Source organism: Sycon ciliatum, chromosome 2 (assembly GCF_964019385.1).
Source record: "Sycon ciliatum chromosome 2, ocSycCili1.1, whole genome shotgun sequence".
In the NCBI taxonomy this organism is placed as follows: Eukaryota; Metazoa; Porifera; class Calcarea; order Leucosolenida; family Sycettidae; genus Sycon; species Sycon ciliatum.
This window is the reverse complement of record NC_088644.1, coordinates 25,366,537-25,376,255: the sequence shown is the minus strand read 5'-3', so window position 1 is coordinate 25,376,255 and position 9,719 is coordinate 25,366,537. Positions and strand designations below refer to the sequence as shown.

General features: G+C 48.6%; 1 protein-coding gene across 1 annotated transcript; it reads right to left on the bottom strand.

Moving 5' to 3' along the window:
- Positions 1–4,077: 4,077 nt before the first annotated feature.
- LOC135809343 (uncharacterized) lies at positions 4,078–8,868 on the bottom strand. Its single transcript, XM_065322675.1, has 3 exons — positions 8,362–8,868; positions 7,555–7,707; positions 4,078–7,275 (listed from the first exon to the last, which is right to left on the bottom strand). Exons 1-3 carry the CDS (start codon positions 8,752–8,754, stop codon positions 4,921–4,923), a joined length of 2,901 nt encoding a protein of 966 aa, XP_065178747.1. The 5' UTR covers positions 8,755–8,868; the 3' UTR covers positions 4,078–4,920.
- Between the last annotated feature and the right edge of the window lie 851 nt (positions 8,869–9,719).

Here is a 9,719-nt window from a genome sequence, read left to right as displayed (position 1 = left end):
AATAGTGTCAGTGCTATTTCAAATGATTTGGCGACCCATAGTAGGTGGTGCAAACGACCCCGAATACGTAACTCCTTGTGAGAGTGAGGATGCAGCCATGGCTGACCTTCATGAGTTCGGTCTGGGGCTGAGAACCTCGGTATTCAGCTGAAGAAATGGCCGCGCGGGCCGGTCAAGAGTAAGCGCAACTGAGTTTCCGACTGATGAAGAAGCAGCAGCTATTGCAGACGAGGCTGATATAATTATCAGATCGCTGGAGAGCAGAGTCGCTAAAATGGAGAAGAGTGATGCGAGTGCTCTAAATGTTGATCCACACTGATTCGCTTAGACTCCAGTAGCCTGCCACATGGTGATGTTTTGGTGCGAACTTGGCATATTTCGGACTACTCAATTTGAGAACAGTGCAGGCTCTTTGAACCACGGGCACGACTCTTCGCCCGCAACGCTACGGGATCTGAAAGTTCTAGGTCCGGGAGCTGTTCGCTGTTTTGTCACTTGTCACGGTTGTGCACTCATCGCTGTAGCATAAAATAATGAGGCTGGAGCGGAAAACTAAAATTTTCTTTCTCAAAGCACAACCACCAGCACCGGCAAGGAGAAACGCACGTTCTCTGACTACATGACTACATGACTGTCGATTGATACGAGTGTTGACTGTTGTAGACTTGTAGTACATGACAAGTCCGTGTGTTGACTAGTTTTCTGAGTCTTGTGACTCGAGTCTTCAAGGTCTTGTTGTAGCTACCCCAGCACGGCAGTGCGGGAGTAGTTCCATGTGTGATGAGTTTGTTGACTACAGTACAGCTAGCATGCACGCAGCGCATTGCTAGAGCTGTAGAGGCCAGTGCATGCCGACGGAAAAAGTCCAACTCGGAAACGGCTAAAATACGGTATAACCTCGAGGTTTACCGAGCTGAAAGTGAAAAAACACAGGGTACTAGTACGTTGTGTTTGTAACACTGAATCGAATGGTCTTGGTCCGAAGAAGCTGCGACAAACGGTTCCCCAATCGAACGCGCTCCGAATATGGCCGTTTTGTACACAACTAGATGGTGTGGCTACCTGGCTGCACGCTGTGACGTCATCACCTGGATCTGGGTGATGCGCGCTCAAATTCGCACATGTTCGATTAGGCTGACGAACCATAGGCCGCAGCCTCCTCGGACAAAGACCATTCGACTCAGCGCCCCGAACTCTACGGACTGTGAAATTTAAATTTTTCACCGGACTTCCCCTTTAAAGGGGGAAAAAAAAAAATTTCACGGTTCGCGTGAGACTCGGCCAAAGGCCCAGTTTTCCGCATCCGCAGGAACGCCACCACCCTCTTGGATCAAGGCGCAGATGCAGCTCCTAAGCGGTGGGAGGTGAGTAGATCAGACCCACCACAAAGTGGTCAAAGACCGAAATCCCATTCACTGCATCCATGTTTCCCTCGTGCCAGGCCACGAGTCCCCAATTAACTGTGGGTCGCAGCACGGCTGGAAAAAATCCTTCCGCTTCCAAGCAGGACTTGAACCTGGTACCCTCTGTTTCTCAATCATGGTCTTAAAAGGGGAAGTTAAGGCAAAAATTAAAATTTCACCAGTTAAAGGGGAAGTATACCCTAAAATCAAATTTTCACCAGTTGTAGTCTTCTGGGTGCTGAGTCGAATGGTCTTGGTCCGAGGAAGCTGCGACGCTCCCTTCCTACTTGAATCCCAGTCGAACTCGCGCACTTCCACCGAAACTGGGTGACTGCGCCCTACTAGATGGGGATTTGTATGCAAAATGTCACTAAAAGCGCCATTTCGTTCTTATAAAAGCACGGATGACCGCGATTGGCCCATATGTTGTAGACTTTTGGACGCTGAGTCGACTGGTTTTGGTCCGAAAAGGCTGCGATGCAGCGTTCCTCCTTTATTCCCAATCGAACATGGTTGAACAAGCGGTCACGTGCTCCTGGGTGCCCAAATCACCTGGTCACCACGCCAGCAGGCGACAACTTTCACACCAAGGTTCAACTCGAGTTCAACTCGAGTGACAGGACTGCACCCAAAAAAGGTCAAACAGGCTAGTAAGTTGTACCCTGCAGGCACGGTGACCAGGTGACTGGTGTACGCAGGAGCACGTGACCGCTTGTTCAACCATGTTCGATTGGGAATAAAGGAGGAACGCTGCATCGCAGCCTTTTCGGACCAAAACCAGTCGACTCAGCGTCCAAAAGACTACAACATATGGGCCAATCGCGGTCATCCGTGCTTTTATAAGAACGAAATGGCGCTTTTAGTGACATTTTGCATACAAATCCCCATCTAGTAGGGCGCAGTCACCCAGTTTCGGTGGAAGTGCGCGAGTTCGATTGGGATTCAAGTAGGAAGGGAGCGTCGCAGCTTCCTCGGACCAAGACCATTCGACTCAGCACCCAGAAGACTACAACTGGTGAAAATTTGATTTTAGGGTATACTTCCCCTTTAACTTGTAGTCTTCGGGCTGCTGAGTCGAATGGTCGTGGTCCGAGGAAGCTGAGACGCTCCCTTCCTACTTGAATCCCAATCGAACTCGCGCACTTCCACCGAAACTGGGTGACTGCGCCCTACTAGATGGGGATTTGTATGCAAAATGTCACTAAAAGCGCCATTTCGTTCTTATAAAAGCATGGAGGACCGCGATTGGCCCATATGTTGTAGTCTTTTGGACGCTGAGTCGATTGGTTTTGGTCCGAAAAGGCTGCGATGCAGCGTTCCTCCTTTATTCCCAATCGAACATGGTTGAACAAGTGGTCACGTGCTCCTGCGTACGCCAGTCACCTGGTCACTGTGCCTGCAGGGTACAACTTACTTACTAGCCTGTTTGACCTTTTTTGGGTGCAATCCTGTCACTCGAGTTGAACTCGAGTTGAACCTTGGTGTGAAAGTTGTCGCCTGCTGGCGTGGTGACCAGGTGATTTGGGCACCCAGGAGCACGTGACCGCGTGTTCAACCATGTTCGATTGGGAATAAAGGAGGAACGCTGCATCGCAGCCTTTTCGGACCAAAACCAGTCGACTCAGCGTCCAAAAGACTACAACATATGGGCCAATCGCGGTCATCCGTGCTTTTATAAGAACGAAATGGCGCTTTTAGTGACATTTTGCATACAAATCCCCATCTAGTAGGGCGCAGTCACCCAGTTTCGGTGGAAGTGCGCGAGTTCGATTGTGATTCAAGTAGGAAGGGAGCGTCTCAGCTTCCTCAGACCAAGACCATTCGCCTCAGCACCCCGAAGACTACAACTGGTGAAATTTAAATTTTTGCCTTAACTTCCCCTTTAAGTCGCACCCCCATTTTCAGGTTTGAGCAATATGTATAGATTATCGCCTTCTTAGTATTTGACCCCACTAATTTCCCTGATACCTAAGCGGTCAAATATATCGCGTATTTGACTGCTTATATACACGATATATTTGACTACTTATATTTGACTCCTTAGAACTTCTTGGACTTAGAAATTTTCTCTCCAACTTAGAAAAAGAAATTTTTGAAGAAAGCAGAAATACACAAGATGGGATTTGAACCCACAACCTTGTGAATCTCAGTCACTCTTCCTTACCACCCAGCCACTGTGCTACCGATGCTGAACCTAGTTTAAACAATGATCTTGACTTTCAATGCAGTACAATGCGGTATAGGCTATAGTATAATACTAGAATTACAAGGATATGTCGTATATGAAGAGAAACTATTGCGTGGAGAACACGATAAATAGATTATAGACCTTATAGTTGGTCTATACAGGATATATAGACCTCGTAAAAGACCTCGGGGGACCTCGGTCTTTTACTCGGTCTATATATCCTGTATAGACCTCCTAACCGGTCTATAATCTATACTTATAGACCGGTTAGGAGGTCTATACAGGATATATAGACCGAGTAAAAGACCGAGGTCCCCCGAGGTCTTTTACGAGGTCTATATATCCTGTATAGACCAACTATGATGTCTATAATCTATTTATCGTGTTCTCCACGCAATAGTTTCTCTTCATATACGACATATCCTTGTAATTCTAGTATTATACTATAGCCTATACCGCATTGTACTGCATTGAAAGTCAAGATCATTGTTTAAACTAGATTCAGCATCGGTAGCACAGTGGCTGGGTGGTAAGGAAGAGTGACTGAGATTCACAAGGTTGTGGGTTCTAATCCCATCTTGTGTATTTCTGCTTTCTTCAAAAATTTCTTTTTCTAAGTTGGAGAGAAAATTTCTAAGTCCAAGAAGTTCTAAGGAGTCAAATATAAGTAGTCAAATATATCGCGTATTTGACTAAGCAGTCAAATACGCGATATATTTGACCGCTTAGGTATCAGGGAAATTAGTGGGGTCAAATACTAAGAAGGCGATAATGATTTGATATTATTTACTGAAGTCAATATAATATTATATTGACTTCAGTAGTAAGTCACGCTTGATTGTAGGTCGCACCCCCTTTTTTTAAATTTTTACCCTTGAATGTTAGTGTAAAAGGGTGCGATTTATATTTGGTGAAATACGGTAGTCACTTCTGTGTACGAGCTCAGTGCCAATTTGCTTGAATGTTCTTGCTTGTGTTCGGAGTACATGCTGTGGCAGCAATATCACATGATCGTTAAAAACAAAGGAAACAAAAAGAACAAACTTTACTTTTTGCATCAGCTCCAGATTGCTATCTGCACTATTAGATAAAAACAAAACAAAACGAGCGTGTGCTATTCTGATATGAGCAGTCAGCAAAGGCGTACTTGATCGCCAATGACTGGTCTCCAGTATTTACAGCCAAAGTCAAATCAATATGGTGTGACGTTTGGACTTCACTGTGGCATGAGCCAACTCCTATTTGCACACAGTTGCAGCATATGCGTTTACAAGTAAGACAGAAGACAAGTCCGTGAACCACTTGAAGAAGAGTCGGAGAGGACATGCCTCAATCAAGCGCATCACACAAGGTGAGCGGTGGATGTTCTGCTCCGATGCAGGAGGTTGTTTTCAACAGGGATAGCATGAAGAGACCGGTTTGAATCGTCTGTGAATTGTCGTCGCGGGAAAACCTGTTGACGCAGAGCGATCGCTCCGTTTCCCGCATCACACCGGCGTGGTCTCCACCAACCAGCAAAGCCAGCGCATGTAGACCCAGGAGAGTAGCAACCGCTGTTTGTATCTCGTGAGCGCCGGTCCGTGCGCAGCAGTCGTGGGCAAACCGTGCCAGCTTCTGTGCTATTGGCAGACCACTGGCAGTGCGCCGGTTCAGACCTCTGCGCCCTTTAGGAGTGGGTCTACTTGTGAACGTGCTTGCGCTTCTGCTTTCTTGCCATGTGACCATTGGCTCCCATTTGTCAGCAGCTGCTGCTGCTGTCTTCGTCGATCTGCTCGGCAGTGGTATGTCTTTGAATCCTGCCGATTTGCACACGGCATGTTGGAGTAAGTCCATTATCTCGTTACACATGGGGTCAAATCGCTTCTGGAACTCACTAAGCTCCCTGGCTTTGGTCGGTGTCCTTCCCTGTTGCAAGGCTGTGATTCTCTTTGGTAACAGCTCCAGCAGTAGGAGAAAGCCAGCAATTATATCCTGGAAAAGTAAACGCAGTCGTTCAAGCTTCTTTTTGCTGAACAGCCCAGCAATGCTAGCCAACCATGGTTCGAATGCGGATGGATTGATGCAGAGAGCAGCGGCGGCATCCATTGGTCTATGACGCATGCCGGCGGAGCTACTTGTGTGAACTTGGAAGCGTTGTGCTGTGTAGTGGGCGCCGAATTGCAAGAGGGGTGGGAACACGGTGACAGCTATTTTCTTTGGAAGTTGTCGAAGAAGTTTGTCCGCATGCTGGGCTCTGGTGCTACGTGGTTGTTTGTTCAAGACCACGCGGCATCGTTTTTCCAGCAGGTTCCTTGCCTGTTCGGCTTGTGGGCTGGCATCACCTTGCAGCAAGTCAAGTATATAGAGCAGGCTTGTCAGCTTCTGCTCCTGTTCCATGAGTTGCGGGTAGCTTGCAAACAGCAACATGCATTGGTTAGCCAGCATGCCCAGGGAGTGCCTTGCCTCTCTTGGCAGCATTTGTAGCAGGCCAGTTGGATTGCCGCTCTGCACAAAGCTAGACGCATGAGCCCGGTTCAAATCAGGCACCTCCAGGAATGTCATGCTGAGCGGCAGAAGCACATCTAGCCGTGATGATATGCAGCATTGGCTATCTGCCTTTAGGAGAATGTCCATGGCCAAGGTCAGGAAGGACGGAAGGCATGAGTCGCTGCCTTGGAAGTGCTCCAGCACAGCATACCGGACAGTTGCTTGCACGGAAACAGCGGTGAGTTCCGGTGTTTCAGCATCCTGTTGCTGAAGTCCTGTGTGCAGTGTTGCCGTGTGCATTGCTTCCAGCTCATGGACCAGGTCTAGAAGCCTCCGAGAGCACTGGCCGAGCTGCTTGATGCTGCGCTGGTTGCTAGGCATGCCTCGGGCATTCAGTACATCGTGCCAGCTTGTGCCCAGCGCATTCTGAAGATGCCTGGGCAGGGTCTCCAATGGCTGCAGTAGAATGAGAAGGAGGGGCACCTGGTTGCCTCCCAAGGCTGCAGCCAGCACCAGCAGATCCATGGCAGCAGGTGTCAAGCACTTCAGTACTAAGCCAATTATGGCAGCAAGTGGCAATCGGTCAGATGCAGAACTGTCCGTGATTCTACCGCTGACGCAGGAGGCTTGCTCTTGCACGGGTGTGTCGATAGCGTCTGCATGCTTCCTCATGAGCCCGGCCATGTCCACACCCATGGCTGGTGCCACCGTCACGCATCGAGTCAGCATGGCCAAGCACAGGGGGTGTCCCTGTGTCAGACACATGATGTCATGCAACGCGGCTCGATGGTCTTCTTGCACGCAGGCCCTGTCGTGGTCACCTGGGTCCTCGACTGGGGGTGGGCGAGCAGCAGATACATGTACAGGCATGCCTGTTGCAGTCACTCTGGCCTTGTGCTTGTGCAACGGGAAGTTGTGGGTGATGACGGCATGGGCTTGCTCAGGTGGCAGTTGCTTCACTGTTGGCCCATCTATTGTGTGGAAGTCCCTGCCTATTGGAGATAGATCGGCGGAGAAATCGGTGGTGAGGATGAGCACATCACAGTGGCATCCTCTCACGGGTAGATTGTACTGCGATTGAGCAAGTAATGACACATGTTCCAAGCCAGTAAGAACGAGCAACCACCGTGTGCTAGTCAGTTTCAACGTTCCATTCAGCAGAGGACCCAAGAAGGCAAGTGGGTATTGAGAGGCTCTTGGCAGCAGTCCCAAGGAGATCTGAGCAGGTTGCACACAACGCAGAAATACAGGTAGAACTATAATAATTATGTTTTAAAAGGTGGGAGAGGCACCTGGTCACAAGAATGCATGCAATGTCTTGGCGGGGTTTTGGCAAGTGCAGGTGGTCCTACTAGTGACTGTTACATATGGTCAGGTGACTAGTCTCCAACTCTAACACAGTCAGGTGACTAGTCTCCAACTCTAACACAGTCAGGTGACTAGTCTCCAACTCTAACACAGTCAGCTGCCGAATCAATGCATGTTGACTCTACTTACCGCTAGGTTTCTCCAGGAGCGAGTGAGGTGATGTCGCGACGAGGCGCGTATCCACAGTACACGAGAGTACCTGGGTAGATCCCGGCAACTGTCCTCGTGCACAAGCTGCTGAGCAACCCTGGTTTTGCCTGATGCCTTACCGCCATGAACAACCTACACACACCCACAGAAGACAATGTCATTCATGTGGCAGATGGGTATCAGTGTCTGCTCCAGCGCCGGGTGAGCCGAGTAATCCACCCGGTTGGGCGGCGCTTGGACCCGGTTGAAAATATAGTACCGGGTCACCTGTGACCCGGTTGGTACTTTACACTTTCGAACTTTTAAAGGACTGACTCCATGGCTTGTATGTGTCAGATACTTCTTCTTCTTTCGTAATTTTCTAATTCCTGTCCTCTCTTTTCTAAATGCGGCTTATCCATTCGCCTTTATATCATTGGGCCTAGTTCCCGTTTATTGTCCGAATTAAAATAAACCAACCAACCAGTTAAAGCATGTGACTCGGCTGGTGAGACAGTGCCAGGTACATGTATACCCGGCTCCGACCCGGTTGAAATGGTTGCGCCAGGTACACGTGTACCCGGCTGTCCTACAATCCTAGAGCAGACACTGGGGTATTTCCCTATTTTTAGGGTAGAAAAATGGTTGGCGAGTTTTACAACAAAACGGTTAAATTGCTCTCAAAGTTGTACCATCGCTAAAGCTATCCATTTTACAGTAGGCGGGTCACTGCTTCGAAGTACTGTACAAGGCCATATCAGTAATAATTATTATCACGTGAACACAATGTAACTACTAGTAACTTACTTGGACAACTGGTTTCACTTTTCTTGAACTTGGTTGCTTGGGGGTTTGCTGAATTTTTCGTTGAGCTTGAAAGTTGGCCATAATCTCACCAGCAAGCATGGTGCGCCATTTCTCCAAGCTCTGGTCACACCCATCATCACGACAGCAAGTGGAGGCTGGCTGCTCCAGCAGTGCAGTGTTGGTAGAATAGTAGTGAAGAGCAGAGCAAAGAAACGACTTGCACTGGATGCTGGCAATGTTTCTGAAGAGGCCCATCCGCTTCTGCCCCGCAGTGGTTGGGTGGTGTGATTTCTTTGGTTGCTGTCCTTGATGCCTTGCAGGCAGGGTTCTCTCTTCCTTGGAAGGAGCTTCCTCCAGTGCTGAAACCAGTCTAACCTCTGGCGTGGAATCCATGCTTGTAGCATGTAAGAACTAAATAATAGAACCGCAGATGCACTGAAAGCCAGTGATCAACCACTATGAAGACTGATTTGGTGATCTGTAATTGAACTCATTGCCAAGGAAAGATCGACTTGCTCCTGCGGGCATCACTATTTATGTGGGATTTGGGCCTTGGTAGTTCGGAACCCTGCTAGATTTCTAGTACCAATCAGCTATACATACACGTCATGCATGTATTGAGGTTGATGTCTGTTGAGTGAAGTCACCACATGTAGGTCAATATCAGCACAGATGTTTCCCAGACTGTCAAACTGCACTGAGGATTTTTTAGGCCTGAATGCTCGTAGCATCTGGGATGCGGATGAGAATATTTAAATCAAGAAGCAGATGTGGCCCCGGCCCAGTCCAACCCCACCACGCACAGAGCCATGTTTTTTCACAAGGAAGTGTTTTTATGCCAAGCACAGTCTGACAGCTGCTGCCTCCAGAAGTATTTGGCATATTTCAGACCATCTACAGTTGTCCCTCACTCGGAGGTATTCTCCCCTTTGATGACTCTCTTTGCCAGGGTATTTCCAGGGTATTTTACTACACCGATCTGTAAGGCGTGTCCCTCTATTGGAGGCGAACTGTCCCATTCCAGTTAGTGCGAACATGCATGTTTGGGAGTCCGGACAATGCGGATTTCAGGCCTATTTTCTGGAATAGCAGTGCAGCCACGGGGAATATGGCGGAATACAGCGTGGTGAAACTTCAGTGTGCACATGGCGTGAACGTTCTACGTCACAGCCGGGCCGCACTCCTGGCAACGCTGACTTTTTGGATCGCTGGAGCCCTACAATAGGCTACATACATGTACATGTACAAGTATGTGTGAGGCTTCCTGTCCGAATTCAGCACTTTTTTTACGGATCCATACTCCATAGTATTCCATACAAGCCATGTTGTAGGTGGTGTCCTTCATGGTAGGGTGATAC

What these genes read in the sequence shown, in the direction of transcription:
- LOC135809343 (XM_065322675.1), bottom strand. Translation starts at nt 8,754, where the DNA reads ATGGATTCCACGCCAGAGGTTAGACTGGTTTCAGCACTGGAGGAAGCT. An exon ending in AAGTGAAACCAGTTGTCCAA is followed by an intron (nt 7,708 to 8,361) that starts GTAAGTTACTAG and finishes GGGTGTGTGTAG; the next exon opens with GTTGTTCATGGCGGTAAGGC. An exon ending in GCTCCTGGAGAAACCTAGCG is followed by an intron (nt 7,276 to 7,554) that starts GTAAGTAGAGTC and finishes CAACCTGCTCAG; the next exon opens with ATCTCCTTGGGACTGCTGCC.